Below are 17,507 nucleotides of genomic sequence, written 5' to 3'. Positions count from 1 at the left end.
GCTGGCGCGTACTCACACATACATACACATAAACACACACACACACATACACACACACACACACACACAAATACACAGCTGGGTGAACATGTCACTCGCAAGCACATCGGAATAATTAGGCGGACACTGAGGAATAGGGCCGCCATATTTAATTTTGTTTTGTTTTATATGTAAATAGCTTCCAATCACAGATCTACTACACACCACACCTCCAATGAACCCACGCAGTCTTGCTGAGTGACTTATATGGTGCACCCTAGACAGTAGACAATCAGCGACTGACATGCTATTCTCACTGACTTTATTTAACAAAGATAGCAAGTGTTTCACCTGTAGTTTCTGAGCGCTAAAAAGCTTGGAAGTTTTTGTTAGTCAGGCTATTGAATTTTGTCTATTGAATTTAGGTATGTTGTTTACCTTTTAATGCACAGTTTCAAAACTTATAAACCTAGATAGCTAGAGTTTGGAACAAGACGTAATTTTGAAATCTTAAACTACTGAGCGAATAATGAAAGTGACAACGTCCCACGCACACAAATATCCAATCCAAGAATTCCTCCCAACTATCCGACAATCGCAGTGTTCAGAAACGCAGAATATATCGCGTACGCAGCAACGTTTGCAAATTAATTAAACATATCAGCCGGGCGGAAAGGTTTTCGAACGCTGCCTCGTAGCAAACGTATGTTCGCGTGACGTCACACGACATATTAAATTATACGCTACAGTCCATTCGCAATAATTAGTCCCCTGCCATAGCTTGTTGTCGTTCGAAATTTACTGTTATTGCTGCGTAAAAGGAGTCATTTGCTGAAGTGGATATAGGACAAGGTGGAAGTGTATGCACGCAGAGATGTCAACTGTATGTAATAGATTGGTGGTATGTGGCCGCTGAAGGTAAGGCAGCAGTGGAAAGGAATTCCGTAGCCTTGGAGCCTAATGTAGGTTTAATGTATGTTTAATTTACGAATCTTGGCCGCGGAGAACGTAAATCTAATGAAAAGGGCAGGATTTTCTGGTTATACCGGTAAAATTTATGAAAAATATTAACATTCAAGTTTACCAAAGAGCTCTGCAAAATCTCAATGTGATGACTTGTAAGAATTACTAGTTTTTGCCTATCAATACAGACTATCTAGGTGTACCTAGTGTCGAAACGCATACGGTCAACAAAATAAAGAATAAAATCCACTCACTAAAACCCAACCTGCACAGATTGAAATAATCCAAGACTCCAAACAAGACAATCCATCGGGTTAGGATCGCAAATTGGGTCCCCTAATCGTCAGTAAATTGAAGAACAAGGAGTGCCTCGGGCCCTGGGGTGAACCGGCATAATGGGTTAACCAATGAGACGCTGCCCTCTCGGTAACGTGGGTTTCAAAAGATTTTTCACGAACAAATTGGCTTTAAAATTTACCCAGGATGGGACAAAATAAGCAGTTAATGTAATAAAAAGTAGATCCCTTCGACAATGGATTTTAAACTTTTCAACAGGGTTTTTTCTTGCTTCTTACAAAAACTGATCATCTCTTTGGTAGCTAAAATTCCATAAACTTACTTTTAATACGTACTTATTACTTCAGTGTTCATTTGTGAAAAAGAATATAATAAGAACTAGCCTATAATATATTATAAAATATAATATGTAAAAAGTGCCAATCTATAGATATGCACTTGCTGCCTTTTTACGCGCATCAGAAAGGTGAAATCAAAGCTTTTCAGTCTCTACCCTCATGAATTACATAAATTATACCTATTGAAAAAAGCCAGTTTACTATCAGTTATTCTAAATACATGGGCCAGTCTAGGAAAACCAATGGGTCTGCCTGTCGTATGTTATGCATGTAACTCAAATTAAAAAACAAAAACAATTTTTATGCCTTTCAGACTTTATAAACTAGAGTTATAAACTCAAAGTATAATACCTCTTTTCATTCAGCGATGCCTAACTGTAAATTAAAAAAACCGCCTTGAAACCACTTTTCTTGGACGCTAAAGTAAAAATCTTCATTTGCAAATGGCGCAGGTATCTTCGGACGGGATTTTTGCTCATTACTAGAAGGCTAAGCTTTTTTTCCTTTCCCGGCAGAAATGGGGAAAATAAAGATGAACGGCCGAGGTGCAGAGTGAATACGGGTTGGCTAGGGATGGGAAATGTCATTTATCGATATTGTTTAAATAAACTTACTAAAACTAATGTGAAATTAATGCTTAATTTCTGGCGACGCGACGGGATTTTTTAAATCTACTTATTACATGGCAGGTATACAGCAATACATTTAATATCTTAAAAATCTAAGAAAATAATCCAAAGACCGTATGAATTTTATTTTAATTAGGTACTACACTCACGGGCAATGAAAGAGCCAGTGAGATTTGGAACAGCAATGGCAGTTGGAACTTTTCCATTGCTTGCTAGTGAAATTTTATACAAAAATATCGATAGCATTACATGGCTGGCTCCGCCCCGCGCCTAAGGGCAACCGCAGACCACACGGGCTGGTGGATATGAAAAGTCGTAGCTGCAAATATATTAGAATATACATTACCCCGCTGCCCGCGGAATGAATGGCCGGCTCTACCCAACTTTTATCTGTTTCAATCTCTATTTTATATTTTATGTACTTTTTGCTGGTCGTGCTTTCGCAAAGCATATTTTTTTACGGAAATGTATTTTTTTCGGTCGCCTCGCTTGGACGGTCGAGATTTTGTAAGTGGCTTAAATATGTTGCTTTTTGTGTGTGAGTATTTGTTTGTAATGAAAATTTTAGTTAAACATTTACTGTGCTACCACAAATAACTTTAAACACTGTTTAACAAGTGTGTAAAACTAAATTTGACAGATTTCGTAGGCGTTTGACAGCGCTAAACATCTGTTAAATACTGTCTGAGTTTTTGTGGTAAGGCCATTAGTGAAAACATGTATCTGGCCATTTACAATGCCTCCAATTTCAATCTGTTACCCTATAAGAAGTATAGACAATTAGATAATAGAAGCGCGATGGAAAGCTAGATGGATACGTAACTAAATTCGTAATTATAAAACACTGTAGTCCAAATGCGTTCAATCTAAGCAGCTCCGTAGTAACATAGACCATTGCTTTTGGAGATGCAAAGCAAGAGCCAAATCGTTCTTCTCCACAGAAAACCACTGACTGCCAGAAACAATCAATTTATAAAAACTGAACGTCCCCGACCTAAAAACAATCGAAAACTAAACTCGGATCTTAACCTTCCTCCACATATATAGGGCTGGCGCACACTGAGCGCGCTCATTGTCAGTGAAGCTGAAACTCCGCGTTAGCTGCGTCAGTGAGCGGCACAGATGTCGTTGGAGTCGCGAGCTATTTCCCTCCTGGTGCTTGCGTTCACTTGTTTGTAGATCGATGTTTCTTGAAGTTATGCGCTCCTGGTAAGTTGGTTCTTTTAAAATATATTTTTTCTAGATACGCTTGCGGATGAGGTGAGGACATTTCCTATTTCGGATGCTTTCCTACTTCACCTCATATTTAAAAAGAAAAACTCTTTAACAGACACTATGAATGCCAAGGAAGCAGAATCGTCTCCCTGATAGGCTGAAGACAATGCGGCCCGGATGTACCCGGAGACTCGAGACTTCGAGACTTGTAACTTGTAGCACTATGAGTGCGGCAACTATTTGTAGGGTGTGTATGATATGGGGAAGATTACAAGACTTCGTAATCAAGGGATAGGCACCTTATTGAGAATGCTCCTAGTAAAGATTTTTTATGGCAGTAGGTGGTACTGGTATGGCACATTTTCTAAAACTTTATTAAAGTAGTAAATTTGTACAGAGGTGAACTTTATTGTTATAGATTTTTATTCCAGTTAATGACACGTAATGCATAGGCTGTGAGGACATTTATGTTTTACAGTGACTGTTGCTTTTGGGATCTACATTTCCTATGTGGCAGAAGAACGGACTTTGCACTGCTTATTGACTGCTACAAAAACAGTACATAAATTTGGTTAGAGTTGAATGGTTTGAAGTCCTAAAATTGTAATCAATAAACTAGGATCCATGGTTGCCCTAGGCATGAGTCGAGACAATATTGTAGGGGAAATGGCCTAAGTTTGGTCGGCATCTCTGGGTTGCCATTTTGTCTACAACTTCCTAGACAATAGAATTATTGAGATATTATACTAGCAGTAGGCGTATTTTAGAAGGGAATCCAATATAATGATCCGTTATAATAAATTACAAAAACAACATACGTGATAAAATAATTTGCATTAAGATTTCAATAGTTGTATATTATTATAAATAACAGTCCATAAATCCTAGGTAAAAGTACTGTAAGTAAATATTATCACATAACATCAACAGCTTAAATGGAAAATTATCTACAATCTAACTTTGTAAACTACATAACTAAAAAGCCTTAATTATTTATAAGTAATAGCATAGATTTAATTAAACTTTTAAAAAGTTAACCCGTCCGACCGCCACCATTTTTCTCCTGGCTGGTTATCGCCATAAATTAAATTTTCGCCTTCAGCTGACTGAAAAAATCTATTATTTCCGCCAGATGTCACTGAAATTGGTGACGTTTGAACACAGCAGTTTAGAGGGTTTTCATGCTTATGATTTTTATTTCATAGTGAGAAATAATTATCTTATGCCGAGTTGCAGAACGAAACTTTAAGCTAATGTCGAATTAAATCAGTATAGGTACAAATGATAGTCTCGAAATCTTCAACCACATATCAAAATAGTTTTAAGTACTTATAAAATTGAACAATTTTCCTTAAGAAATAAACCATCACAAGTATTCAATCTTTATTCCAAAAATACCTACTGTGGAATTATGTAAAGCAGTTAGTAACAAAAAGTTAATTTCGTTAGATTCTTCATTCATGTGACATAAACTGAAGACTACTTCAAAGATCAATCACTAAAGATTTATAACTGCTAAAAACAAATACCCATCCAAGATCCAAGGTAGTTCTTATGTCAAAGAAGCCAAACCCACCATTTTTAGATTTTCACAGATTCCGTCACACAAAAACTGCGAAACAAATTTTTTTTTTAAACATCGTTGACAAACAAACAGACATTAATCACTGTCGATCACTTGCAGACAGAATCGTTTTGTTTAGCGACGCTGTTGTTGGAGACATCCATTTGTGTTTTATATATACAGCCTGTAGGTTTATTAGAATTATTATGTACTGGAAAGTTTAAGGAGTTTTTCTATAAAGAAATTTTATTTTATATTTTAAATTGTATTTTATATACAGCATGTAGGTTCATAAGGATTATTTATGTACTGAAAAAGTTTAAGGAGTTTTTCTATACTTAACGAAATTTTAAGGTATAAATTTAAGGATTGATGCAGTAAGTCCATTGGTGTAAATTGTTTATTATTCAAGAGGCGAATTTTAGTGCTAGCCGTAATTAAAAAAAAACTTATTCTTCTTCTCACATCTTAGCGTCTCGGTGACAACACTGAGCTGGAGTTTGTCACCGTAGTAAAATGATTATCCAGTAAGGTACTGCTAACTGTGGTGCGCCAGATCTATGAACATATAAGGCACAGTTATCACTCAAGATAGATATCTCTTATTTTATATACCCCAAAAAATAAGAAACACTATCACACAGTCAACTAAAGTTAAGTTAATGACAAGCGCGTTTCACTGATGCAGTTATGGATGTGAAAATTTACAATAATAACACACCAAAAATATAAATTATGTAAAACATTGAAATGTAAGGTAATGAACATAATTATGTATGTATCCTTAAGAACAAAAGACGCCAGTCTGATTAGTAAAACCAACACTTGGGGAGAAAATCACAATCTAAAATTCTAATTGTTCGCTCCCATTTCGAGTCGGAAAATTGAAAATTTAATAATTTAATTCAACTCGGTAAAGGCTTGCGCATTAACGAAATAAGAGACAAACAAACTTTGCATAGCCCGCTAGTAATAATTTGCGAAGTTAGGAATGATATTATGATGTGATGCGATTTATACAGATTTTCCGATTCAAGAACGCGACGGCAGTTGCCCGACGGAAGACGGTAGGAACTTTGGAAGACTATTATTTTGCATTGCTAAGTTCATAATTATTTTAAAATATGTATGTACCTATAAGATATGATTATTACACACAGTAAGTTGTAAGGAAAATTAAGTAAGAATTGCCTTCCAATGCCTACAGCGCGGCGTAGTAGCCGCTACGACAACGCTACGGGCACTCGTAGCCATTCGTAGCACATGATGGCCGGATCAAAAAGCTGTCACTTTATCTATAACTAGTTGTTATGTTTTCCCGTGGGAATTCCGGGATTAAAAGTGTCTAGACTACTTTCGCATTTATAATATTAGTTAGGATACTACATGGAATTTCATCAGTAAACTTTCGGAAAGCAAGCGAAACTCTTTATATTCGCAGTCGGAAACCACAGCTCGAAACCGCTGGTAATCTCTTACTATCATTTCATATAACTCGGATAACCGAGTATAGTATAAGACTTGATATATTAAGTCAACCAAGTCGCCTATCGTAACAAAGAAAGGGCAGACAGAATTGGAAATGATTTAGTTCATCACATCTGGCGACGGGCGGCCAATGAGGATCGCCTATTGAGTGGCGGCGAACCGTGTCACACTCACTCGTGGACCTACAGTAGGACCACGTACTGCTTGAACCTGGTTTTATTTTAGGCGTTTAGAAATTCGGTGATGGGTAGTAGAAAAAAAAAAAAAGTCAGGTGAAAATGGCGAACGGCGAATATGAGGTTGTTTTTAAAGTCGTAAATGATAAAATAACTATAGCAGTTTCAAAAACTGCTTAGTTTATTCCTAAAGAACTGACATACACTAGAAAACTTTTTTCAAGATATTTATAAACGTGCAATCTAAATATAAATAAAGCGTTAGCAATAAGACCGCCATTTATACATTATGTTAAATTGTAATGTGTACTTTTTTTCGGTGTGCAAATAAATATTATATTATATTTTTTAGGCATTCAGCGGCTTTTCTTAAATGTTCCAAGTATAGGAATTCTTCAAAAATAGATTTTTAATAAGCCATACATCCAGTGCACTATTATATTGTATTATCTGTGGGGGTGTAAGTACCTGAAACAATTTCACACCACGCGTTGGTCCACTGCGGGTTCACAGGTTCACTCTTTACAGGTGGGTTCACATAATATATCAAGATGTGCTAAATCTAGGTAGGTAGGTGTCCTCACTACGTTTTTGTTCAAGTAAGAACGATGGTATTAAATTCCAAAGAACTCATTGGTATATGGTAGCGTCAGGATTCGAATCCGACGCTTACCCGACTAAGCTACCACCGTTCTATTGCACTAATTTCGAGCAATACAAAATCGCAGTAATCCTCACTTCTGACTTATCGTACTCACGTAAAATAGTCGCCGTGACATCTCCAAAAAACAATTTCCTCCAGAGATAGAAATCTCCCAATACTTGTCCCCCTACCCCCCCCCCCCCCCCCCACGACGTATGGAATATAATTTAATCCGCGAACAATGCGGCGGTTAGCTTAACGGGTGACGTGAACACAATAAGGATATTTTTTGTACGTTAAATAAAAGATTATTATCTGAAAAAAATCACGACGGTTTGTGCGTCTTGAGGCGAATGTATCGCCAAGGAGTTAAGCATGTTTTTTTATAAGAAAAATCATGGCAGCTACTTATGTTATTTTAGTTACAATTACATTTATTTAATTCTTGGGACAGGCAGGCTTTTTTATATTCTTGTCACACATCTTTGAGCAGAGGTCTATTGCACTAATCCAATTTTTTCCATATTCTTAAAATTATTACCTACTGGCTGATTATGTGATTTATTATGATGAATGTTCTCTAAAAAACGGCGCATCCATTTGGCAAACGTTTTAACAATACCATCCTAATCTCCGAATTTCTAGGTTAGTTTTTTTTCCTTTTTAAATCTTTTCTAGTATACCCTGCCAGTACCTCGGCCTTGTTTCGTCTCAGGTTATTCTTCTGAGCTCCACGGCCGCTCCCGCACGCACGCATCAACGAGTTATTGTGAACAGAATAGGGGGAACTGGATTAAGAATGACATGCCACAAAGAATATCATGTGGAAATTCTTTTTTTTAGTCGAATTTTGTAGGGTAAGAAAGAAGGAGGTAAAATCTTGTAAAACGGTACCTAAATCAAATCGATTTAAATTTTTCATGTTCTAAAAAAGTATACAAAACCCTATTGGCTGATCTTTGTCGTTTATAACCTAGCCCATGCTTCTATAGTTTGTGCAATAACTTTCCTGTACTTTTACTTCAATACCACGTAATACTAATTTTTATGAAGTATCATATAAATATTAAGTATCTGCACTTTCAACCTCTGCCGCGGTTATTTAAGGGTTCTAATTGTGTAGGTCGGTATACTTACATATCTAATGTATTTTACCTTGCTATATTATGTAACAAGGCACGTGGGAGGAACTAATACAATTTGGTTCAAAGTCAAAGAGCGGCATGTCGCAATAAACACATTACTGTAATACAGGGTGGGACATGACGCGGTGACCATGACTTAGGGGTTTTACGAAACATTACCATATACCGGGATATTATAAAACGAAGACTAAAGATAAGGTTAAAGTTTCTGTTTTAGAACCAGTTATAGTTCAGATTTTTTATGTAAATAAGTTGTCTGAAGCCGGGTTGAAATAAAGGTCTTTTTACTTAACTAACTTATTTTTTAAATTGTTAACTGTCTTAAAAAATAATGTCTTCGTATTACGTTCACGTATAATAAATGCTTACGACTGTAATCCTCGAACCCTATGTGGTCATATCGGATGGAAAGAAGAGCACATTTTTTATGTACTTACTTACTTAATTTTTAAGGACTTTTTGTCAAATTATTTGAGGAATAACATTGTATGTTCTTGAGTGCTATACATTTCTTACCACAGGAACAGTTTTAGCTACTCGCTTTCCGGTAAGCAATAGTGGTCTTGTAACAACACTTTTCAATAAACATATGATTTCTTTTAATAAAAAAGTACTAATATCCCCAAAAGAACCTTGCCTCATGGCGACCCTACTAGCCGTATAATTGCGTTCTAATTACGCACTTCATACGAGTGTGCGTAATTCCAAGCAGCTTTGACGGTAACCTACCACCGCCGCGCGCCGACTTTAACTTTGACTTTAATATGTTGAACGCGCCCGCCTATCAACGCGTTTGATTAGGAAAGAGTTTCAAAGAAGTTAAATGAAGTTGCTTGCGGATTGAAGATTACGGGATAGGAAATCGCCAATTGTTAGCATGACAAAAATATGTATAGTTTGACTTGTTATGTGTATGCAATGCATGTTATCATCATCGTCATCATCTATCATATTATACTATTGGGTATACGTCTCTTTTTGTCTACTTACTCCAAATATTTCGGTCTCGTACCTCTCTTGACCACAGTGTCCAAATATACAGCGAAAAGCTGGTGGCTCGCTTGCGAGTACCTACCTCTTTAGGGGTTACAGTCATAAGCCATGAAGATACGTTGTATGAATGTATATTTTCTTTCAGTTTCAGTGTACATAATATACACAGTACACACAGAATTGGATATTAGTACACCAATATAACACCGACATTTTAACGTTATAAGCTTCATATTAGGCGACACAGAAATTTGAATTCTCATTACCTAGTTTCCCTCGATGCATTATTTGTGGCTGCATTCAACATATTTTTATTACATGTTTAAAAACAACATTTGCCGATTCTGCAAGCCTTTCACTAGGTAGGATTCTCACTAGATTATGAGTAATGTTTCTAAAGGCAATATCGTAAATTTGAAGATGTTGTTAGTTTTTAATGAAGTCGTATATCTTTGCAGTTATGAAATATAATATTTTTAAAGGGTCAATCAATCATAATCATATCATATGTACGTTTTATCACATAACCATCAGCAGCTTTCATTCTAATCCTAATATTTATTATAATAAATAATAAATGCATTTCAGGAGCAAACCGCATGGAAAAATCCATGCAGGGAATATTATTATTATTCATTACCTTTTAGGCATTGGAGAAATCACGTTTTGATTTTATGCAAGGTAGGTAATTCCTAAATAACTATAGTATCAGCGACGCATGTCAGTATGTCAGCTACTCATTTCAGAACTACATTTCAGACATTTAATACTTTTCATAACAGGAAACTGTCGAAAGCAGAGTACACCAGCAGGGCCAGCCGAGTGCCAATGGCGCAATGAATCGATGGCGCGTGCTGCAGCTCCTGATGAGAAATTTGCCGCCCGCCCGCCCGGAAGTATTGCGCCCTCCCGCCGCGGAATAAACGAGGCTACGGTGCACCACGATGCACGGCCGAGGCTGTCATGCTGTAGTATTATCCTATATTAATATTATAAATGCGAAAGTAACTGTGTCTGTCTGTCTGTTACTCTTTCACGCCAAAACTACTGAACGGATTTGAATGAAATTTGGTATACATATGGTCTAGACCCTGAGAAATAACATTGGCTACTTTTTATCCCGGAATTCTCACGGGAAAACTTTTTAAGGCGAAGCGAAGCTCGCGGGAACAGCTAGTTAATAATAAATGTAACTGACGAAGATATTTTTAAAATGGCACCACAATCATGATAATTCTGAACTGTGGGTTCGGTACTAACATGCACGTTGATAGATACTGTATTTACTGGCCAAATAAATTACACAGTGATTAAGAAATCTGTACTAATTTTTAAAGTATAATATCACTTATTTAAGAAATTTTAAAATATTGATAACCAAACGTATCTTTTGTCAAAAATTGTAGATCCACTATCTCTTCTTTTTCTCAACCGATTTTGTCATTTAGCTTAAGCATTTTTTAACCTATCCCTTTTCTACCCTCCAAACAATTCTTGTACATACATTTAAAAGTACTTTAGATAATAACAAAATGCTATTACACCGAGTGGCGCGGTACCTCCCAGTACCTAGGCCTGCAGTGGGGATGCTATTATGCGATGTAAATGCGACTCTTGACTGCATCGAGAGCACTCCAGCACATGCCCTATCTGCAGACATAGAGTTACGATTGGATAGACATGGCTGGGAATAAATTACAGGACAAAATAGAAACATAAATTGCAGTATATAGCTTTATTCAAACTCTCAAATCTGCTGTCTCGAATACTCTCCCAAAACTATCCCCATTAAGCAATCGATTTCACGTAGGTACTATAAATACCAATCATTTATCTTTAATGTGTGAATTATTTATACTATTATTTTTTGGACCTATGGTCTGGAAATGTGAATTGAATTTGAATTTTTGTGATGTGAATTTTTTGGACCTATGGTCTGGAAATAAAGATAATTTATAATTATTGATTATTATTATTCCATATTCGAAAGATATATAGAATATTCTTTATTCTAATAAAAAAAGCATTATTTCTAATAAAAAAAAATTCATAACAACGTCCGGTCTGTAACTTTCATATTTCTATAGCTCTAAAAATATGGTTCGCAAAACGAAACAATTATATTCCGCGATGCGGCTTTGCTCAAGTGTAAATAAGCAATTACACAGTTGTTATAATCGAGAACTCGATTGTAGGGCTGAATCGAGTTACGAATCGATTGTCCTGAAGTGCTCCATAGATTGTTAGAACAAATGTTTGCACTTTATTTCAAGTGTTGTGGGTAGTTTCGTATTTGAAATTGATAGATTTTGAAGTAGGGATTTAGAGTTTGCGATGGGCAAATGGGGTCCTAGTCAGGTACTCGACTGATAGATTCTGGATTTAAGATACCTACTTACTTAAATATAACAGTAAAAATTCAAATGAAACCTATTGATTAGCAAGTGAAGAAGATGAAATCCAGGAATATTTGACTTACTTAGCAATAAATAAACCATCCCAATATATTATTAGAAAACCTATGTAAAGATACATTATAATGCTATACAGCCACGTAAAAACCAACTCCTACCCAAAATCGATGGGTGGTCGTCCTGAAAAAACGTCTAATTACACAAGCTCCATTAGGCATCCCGAAAAAAGGTTTAAATTTAGGATCAATTGATTAATCTTGGTTGTGTCCGGTCGATTGCTCCTGAAGGATGGTCACTAAGTGATCCCCGGCCCGAGTGAATCAATAACGCTTGGTCACCCTAGCGCTGCCCACGAATCCACGATAAGACATTTTGGTAACTTTTATTTTTATTGGACATGATTTTTTGATTCAGTTAATTACATGTATTATTTTACATTAGTACCTCAATTAAGTTAAAATAAAATACCTACCTTTAGTTAGTAACAAATAACACTATAAAATGGCTAGTAGAATTCCACAGGCAGACACTGTATACGTCTACAACTTTAAAAAAAAAATTAGAAAAAGGCTTTATATTTACAATTTACGTTCAATATTAGTTCGTATTACAATAACGTTGATTTACGTACTCGCATCACTTTTATTTTCAATTGTGCACTATCTCTATATTTTAAATATATTTCATCATTTGTATACGGGTAGGCTAATAATATAGCATAGGTATTTTATATGTATATACAGGCTGTAGCGCGCTTTACTCACTTGTTAACTCGGGCTAATGAAGCTGAAGATCGATGTTGTAGAATCATCCTCGCGACGCTAATCACCTCCTGGTGAACACCCTTTAGCTGGAGGGGAGCGTGTTTCCAGTAATATGCTCACTGATAAACGTTATACCTATGTTATAGGACACAGGCGAGCAATGAAAAAGTTCCACTCACTAAATGCGAACAACAAACAGCATAATTTTTATTAAACATTTACTGCCAGTTTCAATAACTCTTGCGACAAACTTATCTGTTCCGGTGAGAGCGAACTAAATTGATCCATATCTCATAACTTACCAATGAATTATACATTCATATAGATTAGATGGGTTCATTAAAACCGCAAGGGTGAATTACCACTACAGGCTAACTCAAAATCTTATAGAATCAAGAAATATTAGACATTTACGTGAGCTCTCACCGGAACAGGTAAGTTTGTGGCACTATATCTACCGATGACTGGTATTAACTTTCATACTATTTTGACACATTTACTGCCAGTTTCTATAACTCTATCTATCTATAACTGGTAGTTACTTTCATACGATTTTGACAGATTGTTACTTTTGACTATAGATGTCAAAATCGTATGAAAGTAACTACCAGTTAAGGATAGATAGAGATATAGAAACTGGCAGTTAAAGTCACAACCTGTCAAAATCGTATGAAACTAACTACATACCAGTCCTTTTGTTTAAAATTTGAACAAAATATTTTCGTTTTTAGTATTCTGATGCGCTTTTAAGGGCGTCTTGCACAACAAAGTTAAATAAAATTAAATCTATGACCTCTTGCTCTGACAGTTGCTATTTAATTTTATTTAACTTTGTTGTGCAAGACGCCCTAAATGTACTTCAATATTGCATACGGCGCCAGTAAGCTATTTATTTTTAAGTTTAGGAGAAAGTGGTGCTTCACTGGAACTTTTTCATTGCTCGCGAATATACACACACTAGCTGTTCCCGCGCGCTTCGCTTCGCCTTAATAAGTTTTCCCGTGGGAATTCCGGGATAAAAAGTAGCCTATGTTCTTTCCCAGGGTCTAGACCGTATGTATACCAAATTTCAATCAAATCCGTTCAGTAGTTTTGGCGTGAAAGAGTAACAGACAGACAGACAGACAGACAGACAGACAGATAGACACAGTTACTCTCGCTTTTATAATATTAGTTAGGATTAGTGCAATGTGTGTCACAGTGTTCTGAAACATATCGGCTGGTATTTTTTTCCTCTAGATTGACTATAAGTATATCTTACTTTTCTTAAGCCTGAAAAACTCCAGAACTTAACGTGCTTAGTGAAGCTAGTGTAACCCTACAGCAGCATTAGAAACTTTGTAGGTATATATTATAGCCAATGAGTGATATAGGTAGTTCTGATATGTTATTATAATAATAGATATAAAAGCAAGAAAAGCATACTTGAAGTTGTTTTTAAATATTTTATTGAATGTTTAATATATCGCGTAGGTGTAATATTATGTACAATAATATTCAGATTCATCAACTGCAATATATTTTATGTACTTATAAATAAATAATAATCTAAATACACAACCGATAAATTATGCTAAGTATATTTAATAAGTCTAATACTTTGAGATGTTCAATATTTTTATTTAGGTATTATATAGGTATACATAGAAGTAGTTGGAATAGGGGTATAGTAAATTAATACATTATGTAGTTATCAGTAGGTCAAACAATTTTATTTCTTTTTGACACAAAAATGATATTATTTGCTGATTGAATAGAATTACTGATGTAAAATATATACGTACGAATATAAGGTAGGTGTACTATACACATTTGGTAAGTCGCGGCAGATGCCTCGTTGTGATGTTTAAAACAGAAATAATTCTGATTTTAGTTAATATAGAAATATATAAAATAATGGGTAAGTACTAGTATACATAAATATACAAACTACAAAATACGACATAATAAATTACTTATTCGTTTCAACGGCAGTGTTAATTTACGTTTTTATTTAAAAATATATATAAATGTCAAGCTTTTTATTACATACTTAGGCGACCAGCACTATATTTATTTATAAACGAAACGATTTCTATTTTATTAAATTTATCTTTGGTTTATACTTACAATCAGCTCGTAAAAACTGTAGGTAGTTAGAAAAAAAATCATGATCTTAAACATTGCCGGGTTTAGATGAGAATTGAAATAAATGCGAAATTTCCAGACTTGCGGGAATAATAAGGGATTATAATTATAAATTGATTATACACAATTTAGCTAGGAGCTTGACATAATAAATAGCATTTGGTAATTGTAATGATTGATTTTGTTTCATGAACGTATATATTACGAGACAATGGATATTTCAAGTGGATCTTATTTGATCAAATACAATGAAATCTCCTACATGTAACTACCGAAGTTATAGATTATAATATAAAGGTATTATTATATAAGTAAGATTAAAGACGTTTTTTTAAATATAATTTACTAAGAAATAGTGAGGCCTGAATATAATGAGCGTTTTTAGTTTTTCTATGGATTTTGCCTGGCGTAATTTCCTGTACTTAATTTTTTGGCACATTTCTTGCTAATTAAAAAGCAATGAACAAATTGAAATAAATAACTATTAATTTAATATATTATATATGTATACATATATTATCAATCACACTCCACACTTATTATTCTTTTAATTGTATAAAAAAAAAGTGTTTTTAAATATATTTTATCATACGATTTTTGACACACATTCTAGGCCAGGGGCCTGGCCACAATGTAATAAATAAAAGAAAAGAAGAAAGATTTTAAATACTTATTTACTTTCAGTATCACAAAGAATACAGGAAAAGTGAAAAAAACATAATCAGACTTTTAATCGACGAGTTTATGACAAATTTCATTTAGATAGACAGATATTAAATTGAAATAAATCTTTGAAACCACACAGGCTTTGAGCAAACAGTTACAATAATTGAAAACATTAAACCAGTATTTTTTGTCATTTTGAGACATTAATATTGTTCGACAACGAATTCTAAATTTAGATTTAGCATAACTATTGGAGCAAAATCAACATCGGAAGCTCAGCATAATATATTATATCCTATAATAAAATTACGACATTAAATAAGCGTCTCTATTACAATATATAACGTGATATATAATTCATATTTTCGGCTTGATATGTTTTATGTAATATTTAATTGTGATAGGCGAATACATATATACGCCTTCTGTCGTCAATATGATTGTGTTCAAAGTTACATTTCAACAACCTTTCAAAAACTCATCTACAATAATTATACAATACAAAGTTATAACTAACAAATGAATATTTACACCATTAAACAAAAAAAAAACGGTAACGCAACTTAAATATTATTTCCGAGATTATATTTTAGGCCTACTCACTCATATAAATATCGAATACATCGTAGATCGTAGGCAGTAACACTAGCCATATTTTAATTTCAAAGAGTAAATTTCCGCAACATTTTAAACTTCTTACCTAATACACGTAATTTAGCTTCCATAATTTTAGTAGCATGACAATGACAATATAGAACAACCATGTCAAACAAGTCATGTCGCAACAGAAACAGAAAACTTACAAACCACTATACAAAAACAACAGCCCTATTTCATTACTATTCAATAGTAAAATTGGTAATATTAACTACTATACAATAATATTAAATATCGTGGTTATGGTTCATAAAATCAGAGTCAAAACTGTAGTATAATAAAATAATTATAGTAACACCTAAACTGTGACCATTTAAATACATAAGTATTATATTTTTGGTATTTTTTACAACATTCCAACTAGAGCTTACAAAAGTATCGTGATATTCATGATTCAATGAACATTCCTCAGTTTGCTATCAATACTAAATACAGCAGAATTATTCACTTTCGCGGTAACCCCCAACAAAGTTTATTATATAAAAATGTGATGTATATATTCCGGAAGACTAAACTAATAGGAAACTAAATTTCAGCCAATATTATTTAGGCCATAATCATTATCATTATTACCATTGTCACTCGCGAAATTGGTATGATAAACATACTTTATTAGGTACCAACTCTTCATTAATAATTATCATCTTAATAAATTTCGATACCCTTCTTGTCATAGATTCCTAGTAGAATATCCTTCTCACAATTCTTCAGTGGAGGCGATGGGTGCTTTCAACAGCGGTGTCCTTGGGCTCCTCGACCCGTCTGCCGCCCTGGTAGTTTGGAAGTCTTCATTAGACAACGAGGCCGGCATCGGTGCTATTTTCAACTGGTGCCCATTCAATTTGATCTCCGTAATGGAATGTGATCTTCCGTGGTTCGGGTTAACTTTGTCCTTATTGGAATTCTTCATGGGGTCATGGGTGGGGGTTTTCGCTTGTATCTGTGTCACCCGGCTTCTGTTTGCCTGGTCGCGAAGCGCCATTTGGTAAGCCACTTCGAATGCTTCCCCTAACGTGAGGATCACTTCAGTGGCTTGATCCTGGAAAGTAAAGTTAAGTTATGTTGTAATTCGTAGGTTCGTTTTACATTCGTCTTAGGTCTAGCAAGCTAAAATGGGACATTATAGGGTTATCTGAAGTCCGACGAGAGGGAGAGGATACGGAAATTCTCCAGTCCGGAAACTTGCTGTACCACCGGGAGGGCGACCAACTGTCCCAAGGGGGTGTCGGGTTCATCGTCAACAAGTCCCTCGTCAACAACATCGTTGAAATCGGAAGTGTGTCGGCACGGGTTGCGTACCTCATCCTGAGAATATCTAAACGATACTCAATGAAGGTCATACAGGTTTACGCACCCACATCTAAGCACACCGATGATGAGGTCGAACTTGCGTATGAAGACGTATCGTCTGCCCTGCGTAAGCTCACTACTCATTTCACGGTGGTGATG

The 17,507-nt window shown here is 35.1% G+C and overlaps 1 protein-coding gene across 3 annotated transcripts in view; it reads right to left on the bottom strand.

Annotated features, from left to right (window-relative positions):
• Positions 1-15,390: 15,390 nt before the first annotated feature.
• LOC119690311 (ankyrin repeat and sterile alpha motif domain-containing protein 1B) overlaps positions 15,391-17,507 on the bottom strand; it is an 88,608-nt gene continuing 86,491 nt past the window's right edge. For all 3 annotated transcript variants that reach the window (XM_048625430.1, XM_048625429.1, XM_048625431.1), the window contains one exon: positions 15,391-17,097. In XM_048625430.1, the coding sequence (XP_048481387.1) occupies positions 16,756-17,097 (342 nt within the window). In that variant the 3' untranslated portion in view covers positions 15,391-16,755. The remainder of the gene's footprint in view (positions 17,098-17,507) is intronic.

The sequence above is a fragment of the Plutella xylostella genome, chromosome 14 (assembly GCF_932276165.1).
Source record: "Plutella xylostella chromosome 14, ilPluXylo3.1, whole genome shotgun sequence".
NCBI lineage: Eukaryota > Metazoa > Arthropoda > Insecta > Lepidoptera > Plutellidae > Plutella > Plutella xylostella.
This window is presented reverse-complemented; position numbering and strand designations above follow the sequence as displayed.